The sequence below is a fragment of the Chionomys nivalis genome, chromosome 1 (genome assembly GCF_950005125.1).
Source record: "Chionomys nivalis chromosome 1, mChiNiv1.1, whole genome shotgun sequence".
In the NCBI taxonomy this organism is placed as follows: domain Eukaryota; kingdom Metazoa; phylum Chordata; class Mammalia; order Rodentia; family Cricetidae; genus Chionomys; species Chionomys nivalis.
This window is the reverse complement of record NC_080086.1, coordinates 162,185,403-162,207,157: the sequence shown is the minus strand read 5'-3', so window position 1 is coordinate 162,207,157 and position 21,755 is coordinate 162,185,403. Positions and strand designations below refer to the sequence as shown.

Sequence of the window (21,755 nt, the reverse complement as noted above, 5' to 3'; positions counted from 1 at the left end):
ATCAACAATGGCATCCGTCTTCTCATTTGATATCAGGGCTACACTGATCTACTAATTCTCCAGATATGTGAATCCCTTTAACACACACACACACACACACACACACACACACACACACACACACAGAGAGAGAGAGACAGACAGACAGACAGACAGACAGACACACATACAGAGAGAGACAGAGAGAGAGAGACAGACAGACAGAGACAGAGACAGAGAGGAGTAAAATCAGAATAGCCAGTGGACAGCTAGGTTGAGGAAGTCAGTGTGTGGAAGAAAAGGCCAACATCAGCAGATTTTACAAATGATCATATGAGCTTAACTCTTCGTTCAACCTGAACGGTTGTTACCAGAATCTAAAGGTCTTCTTTTGCTTTGCTTCAAAAGACACAGAACTAAAACCCAAACCAACAAAAATCAAAGCCTGGAGACAGAGAGAATAGGAGAAGGAATGGGCTTCCTGGAGGCCAAGCTTGAAGCAGAGCAGGCTTCTCTGTCTCAAGGCTTCATCCGGTAGGGTAGGGTTGGGGGCTGGGGAAGGTTAGGGTGCTATAGGAAAATGCCAGAGCTGGGCAGTCTTTCTCCATGGGGGGGACTGGTTCCCATCTTGTTCTCTGGAAGTCTAAGTTGGCTAAAGAAAGGGCCTCTGGTGTGTTTATTTTCTTTGGAGACAAAGATATTATTTTCTGTGAGTCAATTTTCGTAGGCTAAGGGTGGTGGCTGTCAGAATTATGGTACCAGGCTGCAGAGAAGCAGAAGCGGTAACAGAATTTACAGCGCCAGCATTAGAGGACTGGGGAGAGTTTAGAGAATTATGACAGAAGCAGCAGGTTCTGCCTGCTTTGTTTGTCTGACCCTCTAAGCAGATTAAGGTGTAATCAGATCTGTCTCTTTGCAGTGTTGTCTGTGGGAATCATAATCTTTAATGACTCTCCGGTGACAACAGTTACATTGTCACTCCAAATGTCACAAAGGCCCACAGTCTGCCTTTAGGACTCTGGAGCAATCGCAGCTACACTTGTTACCCTTTCCTCTCAGGTCTTCAGGTGGGTTCGGACACCCTAGCCTGGAGGCCTCTTTGGGATATTTGGGGAATGCATGGGTGGAAATTTGCCCGGACTGGGAACTTCCTGTTCTCTCTGGTTTTCTCATATTCATCCCTTCATATGAATTTCATCATGCGCTAGCATCAATTCCCAAGTCTCTCGATAATTCCTATTATGCTCCAGTTGGCTGAACTGAGACCTGTGTCCTTGGCTTCTGTTTCTTTAGACGGCCTCCCGTTATTCCTGCTTCAGCTTCTGATTGCTTCAGCACTTAGAGTGCACCTTCTATTTTATTTTCAGTCTTCCCTTTTCCTCTCTTTTCTTTCTCTTCTCTCCTTTAGGCTACGCCTTTATTTTCAGTTAGAAGGTGTTCAGAACCCTTGGGGCAAACTTCTCTACTGTTCCAGTTCTTACTCTGTATTGTTTCCTCAATCATAACACCAAAGACGGCCATGGAAACTGCTTAGCTTTGTTTCCTATATCTGTAGTCTGACTTCTGGCCTGTTTTTGTTCTAGCAGTCTTTATAATTTCTACAAAGCCTCTAAAAGTCTGCTATTCTTTCCCCAGTTCACAATGTTTACGATTTTTAGCTCGCTTCCTTCCTTCCTTCCTTCCTTCCTTCCTTCCTTCCTTCCTTCCTTCCTTCCTTCCTTCCTTCCTTCCTTTTCCTTTTTCTTTCTTTTTCTTCTGGAACACAGTGGTAATGCACTTCTAAATTCATTCCCAACCAGAGGGAATGAATTTCTCAGAAAGAAAACCTGATAGAACTTTGCTTGAGAATTTTATTGGTCGGAAGTTTCAAAGTTCTCCTTCCAAACATTTAATTTCCAATCTTCCCAGCCTTGTTCCTTTGGTACAGACACATTTTTCTTTGCTAGGCCTTTCTTACCAAGGGATGTGCCATTATCTGTGTGGCAAAAGTACTCCCCTGGCTGGTGTTATTCTTTCTAAAATGATGTGGGGGAGTCCCCCCAGTGCTCATGGAGCAGCAGCAAGCTCCAGCGAGTGCCAGCAGGGTGCAGGCTCCAGAGTCTGGCGGGGAGCCACGCGGTGGAATTCCCAATGCAGCAGGCGCATGTGAGCAGACCCATGGACACAGAAAGTAGCCATAAAAGCATTTATTGAAGGGGAGAAAGAGAGAGAGAGAGAGAGAGAGAGAGAGAGAGAGAGAGAGAGAGAGAGAGAGAGAGAGAGAGCCAGAGAAAACGCGTGTGCATGCCGAAGAAGCAGAAGAGAGAGGGAAGGGGCAGGATGGCATAGGCAGGTCAGAGGTAATGGGAGTGGGCGTGGCTTGTCCCTTAAAGGGACAGGAAAGCACAACAGCTGGTCCTTGTCTTCTCTTCTTGAAGAGGGCTCTTCCTGCCATAGCAACCCAAGGATCACTATTTTATTTATTTATTTATTTATTTATTTATTTATTTATTTATTTATACAACATTTTCCCACTTCTTTTACATACCAACCAGTTTCCCCTCTCTCTCTTCTCCTCCTGTCCCTTTTCCCATCTAACCCCAACCCCCTCCACTCCTCTTCCATCTCCACTCAGAAAGGGACAAGCCTCTCACAGTCTTGCACAAAGCATGGCAAATTAAGTTGAGGCAGGACCTCCTTAGATTGAGGAGGGGCACGGTAATCCAGCATGGGGAACAGGTTACCGATTGTCACACACATGAAGAGAACCTAGGTTGGTTCCATTCAGGCTCCCTGACCATTGGTCCAGCGTCCATGAGATCTCATGAGCTCAGGTCAGCTGTCCTTGGGTTTTCCCCATCATGACCCACCTGGCTCATACAGTCACTCCTCCTTCCTTTCCCCCCTCCCCTCAAGACTCTCGGAGCTCAGCTCAGGGCTTGTCTGTGGATCTCTGCCTCTGCTTCCATCAGTTACTGGATAGAGTTATCTCTGATGGCAGTTAGGATCTTAGCGAACCCCTGACCATCACTTCTGTTCTCTTTCCCAGATGAATAACCTCAATCAGCTACCAGGGATTTCCAAGTGAAATCACCTCTTTCTGCAGAAGCCAAGTGCGTGTTCTTGGCTCATCAAATTAATATTCTGATTCATATGGACAAACATTGGGCAATATTTTCCTTTTTGTATCTCTTTTTAAAAGACCTCCTTTTCTGGCCAAAACTCCAAGATGGCAAGGTTCTTCTTGTTCTCATCCCCTTAATATCTTCTTCCATCCTCATGGTGTCTTCTCCCGTTCTGGGAGTACAGCCCAGCTCATCCTCTCGGCCACTCCTACATTTTTATTGTCCATCGGCGTTCATTTCCTCTCCTCCACTTTACTTTTATGGGGTCTTGCCTAATCTTAGTTTTCCTTGAATTACATTACTAATTGACTTAGTGTGTGTCACCTTCAAGGTCCCACTAATGCAGAAAATAAAAATACAACCAATCAGGTAATACTGGAAAGGTATTAAGAAAGTATAAGCTTAAGAAAGTATTTCTCTTATAGTATCTGGAAAATGCATATTATGGTTCTTTAGAACAGTTACTACATTTAAATATATGAAGCAAAAATGATGTTTGCCAAGAATCAAGAAAACTCAAAAAACACCAATGACACTTTATTTAAAGGTCACATTTATCTGTCTGCATTTGGTTATTGTTAGGTAGCAAGTTATTCTGCTTAAAAGATAAAAAGTTATTACCTCTCTAGGTGAGAAATATGGTGGAGGGTTGGTCATTCATGAAGTTCAGGCTGAGATATGAACCTCATCAGTAGTCAAGGGAAGTATGTTATTTGGGGTGAAGGGACAATTTTCAAGGTGATCCAAGGCAGGAAACCCCCATTTCATGTTAGCTGTCTGAAATCTCTGTAGGTCTACTTCAAAGGATTTATATGAAGAAACTGGCAGCCAGTTTCTTTAGTAAAGATCCAAGCAATAGAACAGGAGGAAGTTACAATTCCATTTGTAACCTGGCCTTGAAAGCCAGGCTTCTATCATATTCTGCAACCCAGCTTCAAAGGGTCAGGCCAGAAGGATGTCATAGGATTCGTGAGCTTAAAGCTCACTTTATCATGATGATTTTACATACGACCGAATTTTAACTTGTTTCACGGATCAGTGCCCTCCTTCTGGACAGACACGATGTTCTCATGATGGAAAAACCATCTGTGTATACACTGATTCTCAGATACACAATTGCATTGATGGGATAAATGAGCACAAATGGAACTCCTAGTTTGTGGGTCTAACCAAATCTTTGCCAAGATATCATGGAGCCCATGGTGGGTACAGTTTGACCAGATGTGGAGATGTTTCTTCATAGCGTGTAACATTAGCATTTAAAATAGTAGAATAAAGAATAATCTTCTACATCACAACTGTAAGCGGTCACCAAAGAGAAAGAGCCCTGGTTACTTAGAATGTCACCCTAATACCCCATCTCCTACAATGAACATATGATCTCCTTTTGCCTTATTAGCTAATTTAATTAGAGTAAGTACAAAATATTTGCCTTTGTGGAATTCTACAGGAAAGGCAACCGCAATGGGATTTTTTTGTAAAGCTTTCGTTAATGTGAGGTATTGTAGATAATAACTGGGAACACTAGAGTCAGGGAACGTCTTTGTAGAAAAACACAAGGTAGGCCTGTCAGAGAGAAGGGCTTTCGGCTCTGCCTCCTTTTCCATAGTAAGAGTAAATTACACTCATTGTGTTGTCTTACCAGTATAAGAAAAGCAAATCCTCTTTTATCTGATCTCTGAGCAAAGAACTACGTATGAAAGCTTCTGATTGAGGAGAGGATATATGAGAACACATTGGTGGAGTAGATCATCTCTACTCTATGATCTACTCTATGAAGAGAAAGGAACTACATTTAAGGATTATTTCTCAAGGTCTAAGATAGGACATACTCTCTTGAAGTAAATAGTGCACAGTTTATAAGTCAGCCTGAAAAGTAGAGGGGGAGTGGTGAGGAGGGAGAGTGGCCTTGAGTGAGCAAGGCCTATGCTCACAGGTCTTCTTTACTGCAGGTGTCTCAGATAACAGGGCCATAAAACACATAGAAGATAAGAAGGATGGCACAGCAAGTTGAGGCTGGACTTGAATGTGGAGGAGGAGTGGATGGGGAAGGAGATGGATTGAAAAGGGAAGGGGATGGGAGGAGATAAAGGGAACTGGTTGGCATGTAAAATAAGTGAAAAATGTTATTTAAATAAAATAAAAAAGAAGATAAGAAAGTCACATCAGAGCACGCTACTAAGAACAGAACTTCACAGTGTGCAGCAGTGCTGTCTGTCACCCAAACCCCTCATCACAACCCCTCCCCCAAAGACACTGTCTTTCATTACCATTGCATGTTAGGTCGCATCATGGGATTTCAGATGGATGTACATAGTCAAGTCATACCTGGAAGTAAATGTATAATTTCTGTACTTTTAAAATAACAATCCCTGGGGCCAGAGCTATAGCTCAGCAGTTAAGAGCAATTGTTGTTCTTGCAAAGGACCTGGGTTAGATTCCCGGCACCCATATGGTAGCTCACAACCAATTTTCCAGGGGATATGCAACCTTCTTCTGACTTTTACAGGTATCACACACACACACACACACACACACACACACGGTGCACATACATGTGTGCAAGCAAAGCATTCATACATAGAAAATAAGATAAATCTAGAATAAATTAAACTCACAAATCCTCAGGGACTCATCAGATGACCTCCTTAGAATGTGACCACTACCCAAGTGATGCATGAAGCCCTATACTTCTAAATTCTCAAGTTTGAATTTCATCAGCTCTCATCTGCACTGTTCTTCCTAAATATTGCCCCCATTAGAAGGAACAAAGGCTCCTGGTTGATATGTAATTACAGATCAGGGTAGGGGAAGGGTAAGAGGAACCAGGGATACTGTATTGTGCCAGAAAGGAAGAATACTATAAAAGATTCTTAGGAGTATACCAACTTGAAGAGACCCCTTCTGGGAAAAGATGGGAAAACATGAGACTTGATGTTACCAATGGATTGTTAAGAGTTATATGTGTTTAAATCTACCAGTTTATGAAAATGATTAGAAGCATATTCAGTCTCCTTTGAAAGATGTCAGGAAAACAAGGTTTTGATGAGAAGAAAATAAAGGAATTAAACGTTGAACCTATTATCCCTTTGGGAAGTGCATGCTTCTGACGCAAGTCATAGATAAAGTTATAGTTCTGTCTCTAGAAATATTTCTTCTAGCAATTAACAGATTAAAGAATTGCAGTGCTCTATTTTATCTTTCTTAATGGAACAACATATCTTGGAAATGCCAGTGGCTACTCATACCACAAGAAAGAAAATAAGATTTTATGTTTCCTGGTAAAGATGCCTTGCCATTTATGCTCCTTTGCTGCTAAAACCTTAAACACTAAATCTGAGGAAATGTTAGATCCTATCAATTAGCTAGCATGAGGAGAATCCAATTAATGACACCCAAACTGTATTACCTGTCTACATAGCAGGTCCTTTTGGTTAGAGTGACTCAGATATAAACTAATGACAACATATACATCTCCCTTTCATCTTTTGGAGACCCAACATTTATGAAAATTTATTTTAAAAATTATAAAAGCCATTTGAAGAACTTATAAAAGGTGAATTTCAACCTTGGTTAGGTATTTCTTATTTACAGTAAGGAGTCATTGTAAAAATACATGGGTGCCATAATTAGTGTTTTGCTGGTTGCTTTGTAAGGTTTCTTGTGTTTTGAAGATAAAATGTAATATTTTCAGGTTAAGATAGATGCAGTTTGAGATTTGCCTCAAAGTGGTGTGGGATCAGGGCAGCAACTAAATAGGAATAATGCTAAAAGAAAATTGTTCAGGAACTGGGTTTTGTTTTGTTTTGTTTGAAAATTTTGGTGGTAGAAAGTTTTACATATATTTGAGTTTTGGGATTAAAAATTTCTAGTTATAATTAAACCCATTTTAAATCTAAAACTGTTCTCTCTGTCTTTTCAGATGGCAATCCGAAGGTTTAAAAAGTTCAGCAAGCTGGAGCTTGTACTCATTGTCCTGCTGCTTGTGTTGTTCATCGTTGCTGTGGTTCTAATTGTGCTCTTAGCCAATTCTACTCCATCAAATGGTAACGAGTGACTCTGAGTCTCTCCCAAATCAGAGCAAACTCACCGTCTATGGTAGCGAAGTCAAGCCTTTATATTGCTTCATGTATGTATGAATGCGGATATGAATGTCTGCAGATTGTAGGTATTTTACTGAATATCCATAAACCATGGCAGGCCAATAGATAGTAGGTTTAAATTCTGGAACTTTCATTTCCACATTTAATTAGTACACTGGATCTAGCTCCACAGTTGGCTTAGAAATGTATTTTCTGAATGTTATAAAATAATTATAGTTCTGTTAATAATGATAATGAACAATGTGCTGTGTAAAAGGAAATACGTGTATATATTTACTATATATCAATTCAACTATTTAAAGCCCCCAAATGATTCTTAAAAACCTACTCACGTTATTTTTATCGAAAGATTTTTGAGATGATATATCTCAAAAGATGGGCTAGGGTAAGCTGAATGATCCAGGCTTCCCTGTCTGCCTCACACAGGGATCACTTCTTGTGGGAACCAGGCAATCTAGAGCCAGCCTGTGACTACTGTCAAACCATTTTTTATTTGGTTCATTCCACTCAACCCCCAGCTACATCAATTTCTGCTTTTTACAGAAAATAAGATTAGAATCTCCCCAAATATCATTAAGCATTATAGTTTCACGATTCTGAAGAGGGAGTTAAAGCCTCATGCAGAAGTGAGACCAAACACAGTTTGTTTAATGCATCGTTTTCCAACTGGAAACCCCAGTGCAAAGAAAAACAAGTAGAAGCAACATTTTCTTGTTATAATGTCATTGTTTATTAAGATAGTACCGTAAATAAAACTTCTTCCCTATTTCAGTGTGCAATAACAATGCCTTTTCTCTTTTACTGATCTTTATATTAGAAATCAGTTTTCTAGCCCTGGGTTAGTTTCTAGACTTGCCTTTTGTCACTTGGCATGTATATTTACAAAAGAATGCCACTGTCCAGAAGTGTTCTAAGGGACTGTTGCCCAAGAAAACAGAATTGAAATTTCTGTGCTTAAGACAGCACTTTTACTATGTTTTCTCTGTGTATAGCTCCCGCGGAGGTCCGCAGACTCTTCTATAAGGGTCAGGGATTAAGTATTAGATTGTCAGAGCTAGTAAGATGATGGTTTAGTAGTAAAAGGCACTTTCACCAAGCCTGATTATCTGAGGTCAATCTCTAAAAGTCACATGATGGGAAGATAAGACTGAGTCATTCAGGCTGTCCTTTGACCTTCAGTCAGTCTTTAGATTGACTGGCTCAGATGGTTTCTATGATCAAGTGTACCATTGCCATGGCAACATAAAGTAGTTACCAATAAATGAGTGTATTTGTGTTCCAGCAATACTTCATTTATAGAGACAGGTTTTGACCTGATTTGACTGACAGGGTATGATTTACTGACATAGCCTAAAGCCAAGTTGGTGTCCAGTTTTGCAAGCTTCTAATGATGGGGTAATTTGTCTTGTATGTTCCATAATTCAGGGAACCTCCACCAAAGAAGGAGATGATGTTGGTATACACAGAGGTAAATACAGTTAGCAAGAACAAAACAAGGTGTGATGAAGTAAAAATGGAGAACTTTAAACACATGGAACTAGAGAGCAGTCAGGAGAGGAATTAACAGCGTTGAAAGTGCAGAGAATCCTGGTCCTCCTGAATGCCTGGTCATATATAATTCCAATTATTTTTTGTCTACTTTTGTGATATGACTCTTCTAGATTCTGACACAACTAGCACTCCAGAGCCTACAACCATAAGACCCACAACCACAAGAACCACAACCACAAGACCCACAACCACAAGAACCACAACCACAAGAACCACAACCACAAGATCCACAACCACAAGAACCACTCTCAGCCCTCCCACCACTCTCAGCCCTCCTACTACTCTTAGTCCTCCCAACTGCCCAGTGCTAAGTGAAGAGGAACGGATAAGCTGTATTCCTGACAAGACCCCTGACAAGGTGAGTGCTGTGCATCTTGTTTTCAGTTAATCATTCCTAACAAGGTGCAGCTTCTTCTCTTCTTCATATTTCTTTTCTTTGTTGGCCTCCCTCTTTTTCCCCTCCTCCTCTTCTTCCTCTTGTCTTCTTATTTTTCTTCTCCATTTCACAGAAAGTTGTGTGTGTGTGTGTGTGTGTACGTGTGTGTGGCAACATTAGTAGCTCACATAACTTAAACTACATCCATGTTTGTATGGTCATGTAGCATCAAGGGAAGAAGAACTAGAATAACGCCTCGGTTGCCAGGTTCAGCAAGTTTCATCAGAGAAAGAAATGACCGTGATTTTAGTGTAAGTGTGTTCCATGTAAGGTTTTAGACTTAGTGAAAGTGTGTTTGTCTTTTTTCACGTGGCTACACTTAATGGGCGTCCTCAGCTTTTACCACCTCTCTTCTTGCTGGCATTATGTCATTTCAAAAGGTTATCTGGGGTCTACAAAAAAAAATTATGCGTGTGCACAAAGCATGACTTGACATAAGAACAAAGTTTCAAGAGTTAAACTTTAGAAGGAAGAAGGTAATCAATACCAGAGTAAAGGGCTTGCAGGGACGTGGCACTCTAGTACAGCATTTCTGGTCCCCAGCTTATGCAAATCTGAGAGAGTATTATGATAATAAAGCCATTATTGCACGAGATATGTCATTTACATTCCGAGAATCAAAATTATATCTAAGTGAAAGCAGAGTGCAGCCTCCTGAGCGAAGTCCACCCAAGTGAAACAACAGATTGGTATCAGTTGCACAGTGGATGTTGGTGGCATGCGTTTCTTGGACACGTGTGACAGTCACTCTGTTCTCACAGTGCTGGAGCAGTCTGTGATGTTCTAGAAAGTCACTGCCTGCACTCCTGGGCCCCAGTGGATTGCTATTAATGAGAGGATGGGATGTAATTGCAGTGGGTGTGTCACTGGAGGGTGAGGCATCACAACGGTCCTTTTGCTTATCTCATAAAGTAAGCAAAAATAAATAACTAAAAACATAAAGGTACCTGAGAAATAAAATGTCAACCAGAAATCACGTACATCCAAATACCTATATGTGTGATGTTTTATGGACCAACTTTTATAGCCATCTATTCCACCTTTCCAGGAGTGCTTTATTGTTGCATAGACTTTGTAAACAGGAGTATGGCTGGGGTCTCTTGGTGGAAGGCAAGGAGAACAATGTTGTAAGAAAGTAAATATGAGGAAAAGAGAAGAGGAGATCTTGGAGGGCATAGCAGGACTCAGAAGTTATAGCTAGCAACAGCCGTTGGGGCTGAGGAAAGGTAGGTAATAGTGACGAAAAAGGAAGAAGAGAATGAGAGACTCCGAGAAAGGAGAACACAGAAGGGAGAATGAAGAAAAGCATCTTAGGTATGGGTCCGAAACTAAAGAGAAGTAAGAAAGGATTTAATGGACAGAAGGAAAGAATAGGACGTGTAGCAGGCACTTAAACTCCTGTGTTGTCCCGGTGGAACTGAAGATGAATTCAAGGTGAAAGCAGTGATCAAAGCTGCACTGGTGGGGCTGGGGGCCTAGGTTGTTGAACTGAACCATTCTGCACAGCCCAGAGAAAGCAAGAGTGTCCAGGGAAGACTGCCAAGACGTCAGCGTAAGTCGGAGCTTGATGACTGAGTCCTGTCTGTCCGTATGCGCTTTGTTGTGGGATGGACAGCTGTGGTCTAGATGTGTTTTGCCAAAGCAACATATATTTTTTTCTTTTTGCACTGGGTTTGTAGAAAATTGACTTAAATCAAATAATTTGTTAGTTTCATATTATTCTAGGAAATGAGTGTACCTCGCAGCTCCCAGAAGCAGATCATTTTTTTTCACTGTGTTATCCTTACCGTATTTCATCGTGCTGTGGATATCGTTGAATTTCAAATGTCATCAGTGCCACAGTAATGTTTCATCCCACTGTTTTAATTCTTTATTATAATTCTCTCCAGTCAAGGTGCTGTTCAGAAAGGGACCGTTAGATTTTCCAACATGATGCAGCCATCTGAATAACCTTGTGATCTTTATGTTCATCTGTTGTCTTGCGTCTCCTTTGCCCAGCTAGAGGGAAATACTGCCACATTCAGTGATCTGTTTTCTCACAGAAGATGTTTCTGAGCTTAGGTGGTACGGTTGCTATGTGACCTGTGTGCCATCTACTGATCTAGCTGTCTATGTTATTGCTGAGGGTCTGAATGTACAGATGATAGATGTGTTAAAGGGTCGTATGGAGGTGGATAAAAAGCAGTGATGAATTCCGACGACAGACTGAGAGGAAGGTTCCCTTGCCGAGTCCATTGCGGTTTAATTTTATCCCTCTCATCTCCTCTGTCTTAGGACAAGAAAATTAACATTATAAATATCTCTGAAGATGATTTCTGGTTGTAAATACAATTGTTCCCTGCTCTTTTTAAAAGTGTGCTTCTAAGATTTATTTTATGTTTATCGTGTTTTTGCTGCATGTGTGTGTGTATGTTATGTACATGCCTGATGATGCCCAGTGAAGTCAGAAGTCAGCCTTGGAGTCCCTGGAAGTAGAGCTGAAGATGGTTGTTAGCCTGCTATGTGCGTGCTGGGGGCTGAACAGCTGGGTCCTCTGCAAAAGCGCTGGTGGTTTATCTACTCAGCCATCTCCCCAGCTCCTGTTACTTACTATTTATTTATTTAATCTTATAATTATTGTTATTTATTATTATTTATTATTATTATTTTTTTTTGAGAAAGGGTTTCTCTGTGTAGGCAGCTGTCTGTGTAGACCTGACAGAGATTCACGTGCCTTTGCCTACCAAGTGCTGGGATTAAAGGCGTGTGCCACCAGTCCAGGCCTTTATGGGGCTGCTCTTAATGGGGGTGAGGTAGTGGCTATCTGTGATGAGGACTGGAGAAAACTCTGAGTCCTTTTAGGAGAATTTTAAAAAATTGTTTCTTTTTTTATTTCTTATTGATTTTTATTGCATGTGTATAAATATATATGCTATATATAAAATGTATAATATACCTATTTAAAATTTTATTTTGAAGAGACTAGACTCTTAGAATCTTTTTTTAAAGGTTTTTCAAGACATGGTTTCTCTGTAGCTTTGGAGCCTATCCTGAAACTAGCTCCTGTAGACCAGGCTGGTCTCGAATTCACAGAAAACCGCCTGCCTCTGTCTCCCTAGTGCTGGGATTAAAGGTGTGCGCCACCACCACCTAGCTAAACTCTTAGGATCTTTTTTAAAGAGTCATTTATTTTTTGAGAATTTCATAATGTATTCTTTTCCTTTAACTCCTATCTTTGGTTGGGATATATTTTTATTAAAAATAATGTTTTAAAATACAATATATTCTAATTATAGTTTCTCTTCCCTCAACTCCTCCCAGAATCTCCACACTGTCCCACCAAGCCAAATTCACAACATTTCTCTCTCTCTCTTATTAAGCATCTAAAAAGCAATATAATAAAAGTAAACAAAATAAGAAGAAACAAACCAGAATAGGGTAAAACAAGCAAACAAACAAACAAACACACTCAGGAAAAAGAAAGAGCTTAAGAAACACATGTAGATACAGAGATAAACTCATTCACATATATAGAAATCCCATAAAAGCTAGAATCATACAAAACTAGAATCATAATATTTATGTAAGGGGAAAAAGTCCCCCTGAAAGCATTTTGAAACAAAGAACCTCTAAAATGCCATAGAGTTCTTTTTATGTTGGCGGCTTCTGCTGGAAATGGGGTCTGCCCTCAAGAGTAGTTTGCATACACAGTGCCATTCCATTGGAGAAAATGAATTCTTCATTTGTGAGTGGTTATCAATTGGAAAGAGCTTCTGGGTTAGGGATGGGAGCATGTGTCCACTTCCCTTCTCAGCAGTGAAGACCCGATCAGGCCCAGGTCTGTGCAAGCCCTGTGCATGCTGCCACAGTCTCTGTGAGTTCTCATATGCCTTGGTCCTGCTCTGTTTCGAAGGCCTGTTTTCGTGGTGTTGTGCATTCCCTCTGGCTCTTACACTCTTTCTCCTTTCTCTTCCTCAGGGAAGGGAACTGATAGAGACATCCCCTGAGGACTGAGTGTTCCAAGCTCTCTCATTTTCTGAACCTTGTCCAGCTGGTTCTCTGAGCGTACTTCCATCTATTGAAGGAGGAAGCTTTTCTGATGATGGCTGAGCATGACCCTGGTCTATGAGATTAGCAGAACGTCATGATGAGTCATTTTATGGCTGCCTTCCTTTAACGTCGTATTTCCGTTCCCAGCACCATGGCTAGACTTCCATTCCTCCAGGGACCTCCTCGAATCTCCTCTGAATTATTTCTTCTCTCCTCTGCTCACACATGCATTAAAGCTGCACATACCCAACATTGCTACTTTTATTAGTATCAGGTCAAGTTCATATAATTTGTCCTATTATTGCGACTGATTAACCTTCTTATACCTTTGTAATCCATGTGCAGGTTTAAGAAACATATCTTGACAGATTTCAAGGCTATCATTTATAAAACAGGACATCTTTCTCCCTCTCTTTTATCCTCAGTTTCAGATTTTATTTATGGCAGGGAACAGAAATATTTAACTCAAGTCCAGATATATAGCTCAGGAAAAGGATATTAAATAATAATAAATTTAAACACTTTAATTTTTCAGGGTTAGAGTTTTTGTTATCACATGGGAGGATGAGTTGCATGCTTAGCATAATCATAAGCATAACTCTAAATCACTGTGATAGATGATTAATCTGAAAGCAATTGACATGAATTTTCCATAAACAGTAGTGATAATCTTATGATATTAGAAAGTCTAATTTTCAATATTCAGAAATGTTTTTATATTTTATAGAATACACACTAGTACTGTCCAGCCAGAGTTCCTCAAAGCATCAGTAGACTAAGAACCCAGACAAGAACGCCACTTCTCCGATGTGCCCAGATCCCATACCTGAACATGACCCAACCTCAAGTCTCTTTCTGGGACTTTGTAGCTCACGGCTCTTCCTAGAACCAGCTAATGGCTATGCGCTGATGTTGTGCAAACCCAGAGTAATTTTTAGGTGGAGCCTCATTATTCTATCAGCAAAACATACTGTCTTTGTTGATAAGTCATAAAACTTGATCACGTAAATACACTGATAAGAAACTAGAATGTGGAAAACAGGACACTTCTGCTCTTTATGGAGATACACTCATTCCATGGCTTTGCTCACAACATCAGATTGTCTTAGCTCTAGAAATATTTAGTGTCTTCAATGTGAAGCCCATACCGGTAGAGCACTGACCTGAGGTTACCTTGGGCTACTATTCCCCTTAGCTCAATGACATAGCTATTCAGTGAAGTGCTGGATGACTGTGAGCCCTCTGGGTTTGACTGAATATCATTGTCTTAATAAATTTTGTGTTGCTGTAACAGAATGCTCAAGACTGAGTAAATTATGATAAACAGAAATTTACTTCTCATAGTTCCAGATGCTGGGAAGTTCATAGTCACACTGATGCAGGTCCCCTTGCTCCATCCTCACAGGGAGAGAACAGAAAAGGCATTGAATCCCATTCATGAGATAAAGACATCAATTTTTGATCACTGCTGTTAAGGGGTTCTGCCTCTTAGCATCATCACATTGGCAGCCCTCAAACTCTGGAGTGGTTGCTTTTTAACATAAAAGAGTCACTAACATTGCCTTGAATCCTGCTTTCTTAGACCACGGCCTCTCTGTTTAGGTAATCTTGTGTGTGGTGCATATGTGTTGATGCCAGAAGAGAATGCCAGACTCTGTTCTACCAACCTCACTTTATTTCCTGGAGACAGGTTCTCTCATTGAACCTGAAACCGGGTTGGTAACCAACACAGCCCAGTCCTGTTACCTGTCTCCAGAGCACTGGAGTCATTGGTGCATGTGGCTATGCCTGGATTATTTTGTGGTGCAAAATTACAGTGATCATATTGCCATTCATGATTTTATGGAGTAGAGACCCATGCAGGGTTTGACTTGATCTCTTCTATCCTGAGTGCTGCTGGCTATGGTAACTTACTCGCTTATCCTGGTGACCTATCTGTGCTGGTGAAGAGATTCAGGATGGGTTCACCCATGTATGTGGCACCTTGGCCAAAACAGCTGTGAGAATGTTTCTACTTGAGTATGTTTCCCCCTTCATGAGGTCTCAGAGACTCTTAGAGGTCTCTTCATCGGGTAGGGAAATTGAATTTCTTTTATGAAAACTCAGGGCTGCAAGAGATGGGGGACAAACCTGCCTGTCTTCTTACTAACCAGGCTCAGAAACAGCATGGTGCAGTCACAGGCCAGTCAGACTCAATGCGAAGAGCAAGCTCCACCTCTTTCTGTCGATACTGACAATATTATGTTTTATTTAGTTTTACTTTTTTCAGTCAACTTGTTATATGAAATACTTTTTATTTCTCCTCTTCTATCACTCTTTTCTCTTTTTTATTAACTTTTATTATTTTTATTGTGCTATGCATTTTCTCCACTTCCCTCTCTTCCTCTCCTCTTCCCTTCTACTCTCTCCCATGACCCCCAATTTACTCAGGAGATCTTGTCTTGTTCTACTTCTCATGTAGATTAGATCCATGTATGTCTCTCTTAGGGTCCTCTTTGTTGTCTAGGTTCTCTGGGGTTGTGGATTGTAGCCTATTTTTTTCTTTGCTTTATGTCTAAAAGCCACTTATGAGTGAGTACATATTATGTTTGTCCTTCTGGATCTGGGTTACCTCACTCAATATGTTTGTTTTCGAGATCCTTCCATTTGCCTGCAGATTTCAAGATGTCATTACTTTTTACCACTGAGTAGTACTCTATTGTGCCAATGTACCACATTTCATTATCCCTTCTTAGGTTGAGGGACATTCAGGTTGTTTCCAGGTTCTGACTTCTTTCAGGGACGTCTAGGTTGTTTCCAGGTTCTGAATTCTGTCACTCTTAGATGTCATGACAAGTAAGATCTGGGCAGAGTAGATATTGATTTTATTTTAAAACGGGGGTTTCAGGATTTGGTTTTTCTGCATCTGTGCGTTCAGTCATCTGTGTGTTGGTGATAAAGCCTAAATACACTTAGCCAGGACCCCATGGATGAACAGCCTGCAGATCCTGAATGCCTTGTATAATAAATTAACGTGCCATTTAGAGAGCACCTCCATGTGTCCATGTGTACTGCTATACTTACACTTCTAGTCATTTTTAGATAATTTGAGATGTCTATTCTAATTTAAGTGTAGGTAAAGAACTGTTATGTTCTGTGGCTTAGGGGATAATGATAAGAAAAAAAAAAGACTGTGTTCAATACAGATGCCCTTGTTTAAAACACTATGATCCAAGTTTGGTCAAATTCTTTGATGTAAAAACTTATGAATACTTGGGAGTGAATATATGTCTATTGTGTTAAAAAGTAAAACGGCTTTACATTTTTCCTACATTTCCTCCTAGTTGCTCAGGAGTGAGCCTTGAAAACGATCCATTATGTGCTTTCTCTCACTTTCATTCAGGGATCTGAAGTATTTTTCCCCACATATTTTGATTCTTCTTTCTTGGGTATGTGTCATATCTGGCCTGTGATTTGTTCTGTGTGGACTGTAGGCTTTGTATCAGCCAGGAGACTGTACCCCCAGTACTGAGTTTGGGGAGCTTTGGCTGATATGAATACTGTCTTTTACACACCATTCTCCTCACTTGCTTGTCTTCGGGAACTTTGTGAGCTTAAATTTTAGCTGTGTCTGCTATAGGGAGTTTTCTACTGATTTGTTTCTCTAACTATAATTACATTTCTTTTCCTGTTTAGCACATTAATTGCACAAAGCCCAGGGCTTCATAGCGGCATTTTTCTGGTATATAGTCTCAGTCCTCTTCCTCTTGTGTCCTCCCCACTTCACATCTTAAAGAGTTTCCTTCCATTTCATGTCCGTTTCCCCATTCATTCCACATAGAAGAGAAAATGTTCAACACATTTGCAAGTCTTGTGCCTTTGTTTACACCATGTATTTATTGTTGAGGCAGTGTCTGGTGCATCCAGCACTGTGTGGCTTTGAATTCTCTGTAGCTGAGGATGACCTTGGATTTCTGATTTTTCTAGTTCGTCGCTGTAGTGCTGGGATTATAAGCATAGGTGATGGTGCCTGGAACAGGGTGCCAGGGACTGAAGTGAGGGCTGTGTGCATGCTGAGCCATAGCACCAGCCCCCATCACGATGTCTCTAGGTAGTCAAGCCACATGTTAGCTGGCAGGACTGCTTTTCCTATGGATTTCTTCTTCCTGCTTGTGTCTCGCCCTCTGGCTCCTTCTTTCCCTACTGGGACCGAAGGTTCCTCCCTGCTGTATTAGTAGTTACACATTCTATACTGTTTGGACAGTGTCTGTTAAACTTTAATCCTCATGTTGAACTTGGCGTTTTGTGTCTGAAGTCTGCTTTCTTTCCGTGTGCCTTTGTTGTTCCATCTCTCTGTTCTGGCGTGATAGCGTTCCCCTGCAGTTGTTCCTAGGTGTCCCATGCTTTCCCTGTGAACCCTGCCTTGTCTCTCCTCCCACTTCTTACTACTGCTCAGCTCCACTGCAGTAGCCCGTGTTTCTAAATTGACCAACAGAGGCCGATTATGCTCTTCCTACATTTGCCTCTCTGATCTTTGTTCTTTACAGTTCAGTGAAAAGAAATTATTAAACTCTTGTTACACATAAAAGCCACCCCACTTAAAATCCTTCCCATCACCTTTTCCTTTTTCCTCTGCAACCCGAGGCATCATCTGAGTGAGTTTTGAGCAACATCACAACCACTGATTAAAGTTTAGATCACAGTAAAATGCCCCCACGGGAAGATTAACCTCATAGACACCATTTTATTTTCATTTTCACAACAGATTAGACATGCTTCTTTAGAAATCCAAGACCTGGATGCTCCGAAATCTAAAAGGTTTTGAGTACTCACATGATGCTGCATGGAAAACTTCCTGCAATGAAACATTGTTTCATGAGAAAAATTATTTAGGCCTATTTTACAAACCCTGGAGTTGTAGTTGGGTGGTAGAGTGCTTGCCTAGTATGTAGGAAGTTCTAGGTTTAATGCCAGTACTGTAAAAAAGGGGATGGGGGAGGAGATCCAAAAAGTATTTCACCTTCAGGTTATGTACTACATATAAAAACAGGTGAACTCTGTGTTTAGAGGGTTCTATTCTCAAAAAATTTTATCATATAAATATATAAAATCCAAAAGTCTGAAAAGAAATCTGAAATTCAGAGGCTGGAGAGATGGCTCAGAGGTTAAGAGCACTGCCTACTCTTCCAAAGGTCCTGAGTTCAATTTCCAGCAACCACATGGTGGCTCACAACCATCTATAATGGAGTCTGGTGCCCTCTTCTGGCCTGCAGACATACACGCAGACAGAATATTGTATACATAATAAATAAATAAATATTTAAAAAAAGAAATCTGAAATTCAAGCCATTTCTTGTTCTTGTTCTAAGCTTTTTTTGTTTGTTTGTTTGTTTGTTTTTCGAGACAGGGTTTCTCTGTAGCTTTGGAGCCTGTCCTGGAACTCCCTTTGTAGACCAGGCTGGCCTCGAACTCACAGAGATCCGCCTGACTCTGCCTCCCAAGTGCTGGGATTAAAGGCGTGCGCCACCACAGCCCGGCTGTTCTAAACATATTGAATAACAGATACTTATTTGTATTGGCCAGGATTATAAAAATTAGTATTCATCTAAATGCATTTGTTCATACATCTCACCGTTTTTTCCCTTGCCACCCGCCAGACACTGACATATTTTCATTATCCCATGTCTCACGGTACTCAGAACACAGGAAAAAAGGAACAGACAGTTTGTGGTTTTGATTTCTCAGTTGTTACAAAGTCCTTAGCAGGGCTTCACATCTGTAGCCCTTCATGCTATGGACTTTGAGTTCCATATCTGTAAGGTGGGATGACAGGATATATTACTCATCTATTGCTATGTAACAAATTAGCCCAAAGATAATGGCTTACAGGAACAAGTCTGCTTTCTCTTGCTTTCTCTACTGAAAGTCTGGTTGATTTTGGTTTGATTGGGTAACCACACCTTTGTGATTCTCAGAACCCACCCTGATGGAGTCTTCTGAGAGCACATTGATGCTTTTAGCATACCCATGTAGGTTATTTTCATGACTCTGCTCTGTGGAGTTGGACTGAGAACCCTGCCTTGAGTTCCTCACTATGCGGCCCCTTCCATGATAGCTTTTTCCATAGTAGGTGCTCCAGTAGAGAAAGGGAAAGAGAATGAGCGAGACCGAGGCTACCTTCTGCCTGGGGTCTAATCTAGCGAGTGCCATCCCACTGCTTCCTACTAGCTGGGAGACACTAGCCCCAAGCCCACTCATACAAGCAAAGATTTTTCTGCACTGTTTAATGTTTATTCTGAATGCTTCTCTAAAATTAGACTCAGACATCAATTGTGATATAGGCAGGCATCTTCCTTAATGCAAAATTATACCCTATTTGGTTTGTCAAGAAAAGATTACTTTCTGCCTTCATGGGAGTTGAGATTTTATGTACATACATACATACACACACATACATAGTCACATGTGTGTAACATATATACAGATGTGTAATGTATAGACTTAATAGAATTCTTCCTCAAGCCTTTAAAAAGTAGTGTGGTCTTTCCACCTAGTCCTTCTGAACGTTCCAAGGAGGTAGACCTGGGGACACCCTTAGACACGATCTGTCCTGATTTTATACCTTGCATTCTGCTTCTGCATTTGCTGTTCTGAGTATCTTTAGTTTATACGCAGAGATCCCAAACAAATGCTGACACCCCACACTGTACACACAATAAATAAACAACAAATAAAGTCAAATCAAGATTGGCTTGAGTTGAAAGTATCTGAAGGAGTTTGTTTCTGTCATTTTTCTAATTCAAAGATAATATGCATGAGGCTCCATTTATAATTTTTGAATACTGGTAATAAACAAATATTATGGTTTAGAATTTTCAAGGATATATGTCAGCTTTTGTGTGTGAGACATACATTATGTTTCCTACACCAGTTCTTAAGAAGAGTGCTGACAAGGAGAACTGGAGAAGTTCTCATTTTTACAAGGGAATTGCCAATATCACAATCTCAAATGAACTAATATGTATTTCCTCAAATGTAATGAACTAAATGGAGTTAATAGTCTAACCTCTGTTTCAGGACACATGTGACCAGCGTGGCTGCTGCTGGGATCCACAGGGAGCTGCTAGTGTACGTTGCTACTATTCCAAGGATCATGGCTACCAAGTGGAGAGTGATCCTGTGCTTACAAGTACAGGTAGGCTGAAGGTGGAGCCCCAGACCTGAGGCTAGGCTCCATCCTAGAGGACGCCTGCAGTAGCACAGAGTACTGACTGTCCTGTTGCCACGCTATATTTGTGACAGAAATGGGTATAGCTCTTATCAGAGGTTAGATCCTATTTTGTCATCAAGCAGTAATCACCCTCTGCCTCAGGAATACACAGTGTTCTGTTTCTGGCATCATTTTTTTATATATAAGTATTTATGTATTTTCTTTCTTTTGTATAAAAATTTTTATTTTCTTTTTCTTTTTTCTTCTCTCATACAATACATCCCCTCTCTCCTTTCCTCCCAGTTTCTCTTCAATTCTCTCTCCCCTAGATCACTGCTCCTCCGTTTCTCTCCAGAAGAGAACAAACCTTCCAGTGAAATCAACCAAACTTGGCATCTTAAGTAAAAGACTAGACGTGAATCCTTATACTGCAGCAGGACAAGGCAACCCAGCAGGAGGGAAAGGGTTCCAAAAGCAGGCAAAAGAGTCAGGGACACTCTCACTCCCACGCTACACAACCACAGTGCACATGCAGAGATCGGTCTTCACTTTCATGCACTTTGTGACTTTGTCACAAGCTGAGCAGTTTGTTCCAGAAATCTGAAGTCAGGTGCTTTGCTATCATCTCCTAACAGCTTCATCTGTTAGGATAACAGATGCTAATGGATAAAATACCATTTCTGTATCAACAGGTGGGTTTATAACTTCAAGTTCTGGGATGCTGCCTTCCATTAGTTAGAGGTAGAGACAATGCAAGTTATCTGAAAGTTTAATGGTAAAATTAAACGTCTGTGAAACTCAGAAACAAATTAAATGTAAACAAATTAAATAATTATAATGATTATTTTGGTTACCAAGTTCATTATTTTTAAGGTGTGGAATAAGAAAATAATAATCTCCAAGATTCCTTTCAACACTATTCTGGTGTAATTTTTATGAAATGGAAGCTGTTGCAGTTTTATAAAGATGCTTCAGAAGTCACCCAGTTAATGTCAACCTTCGTGGGCTAATATGCTTCCTACCCCCAAACAAAAAAGCATCATGATGAGCATTTTGGGGTGAGGATGACAGTGGGTACCACTGTGGTAAGGCTCCTAGTGTAAAGAAAGGGTGGGACTCTTCAAGGCCTTAACTCTCTGTCTGAGTGCTGTTTAACCGAGGAGATGACATCAGTGTACAAGATGCTCTGTAATGTACTGAGTACATAACTGAGAAGGAATAGCAACTGAGAGCATAAAGCTGTTTGATCCACATGGGATGAGTCCTGATCACGTAGCATGAGTTAGCCCTTTGGGGCTGTGTTTTCGCTCAGCTCTTATAGAAGAGGTTTCAGTCCAAGATGAGATGTGTGTATGAGGGGATTT

At 40.7% G+C, this 21,755-nt stretch overlaps 1 protein-coding gene across 1 annotated transcript in view; it reads left to right on the top strand.

Annotated features, from left to right (window-relative positions):
• The first annotated feature begins 7,005 nt into the window (after positions 1–7,005).
• The window catches only part of Mgam (maltase-glucoamylase), a 142,216-nt gene continuing 127,466 nt past the window's right edge, over positions 7,006–21,755 (top strand). The window contains exons 1-3 of the mRNA XM_057761536.1: positions 7,006–7,136; positions 8,978–9,095; positions 20,259–20,376. Coding sequence (XP_057617519.1) covers positions 7,006–7,136; positions 8,978–9,095; positions 20,259–20,376 — 367 coding nt within the window. The remainder of the gene's footprint in view (positions 7,137–8,977; positions 9,096–20,258; positions 20,377–21,755) is intronic.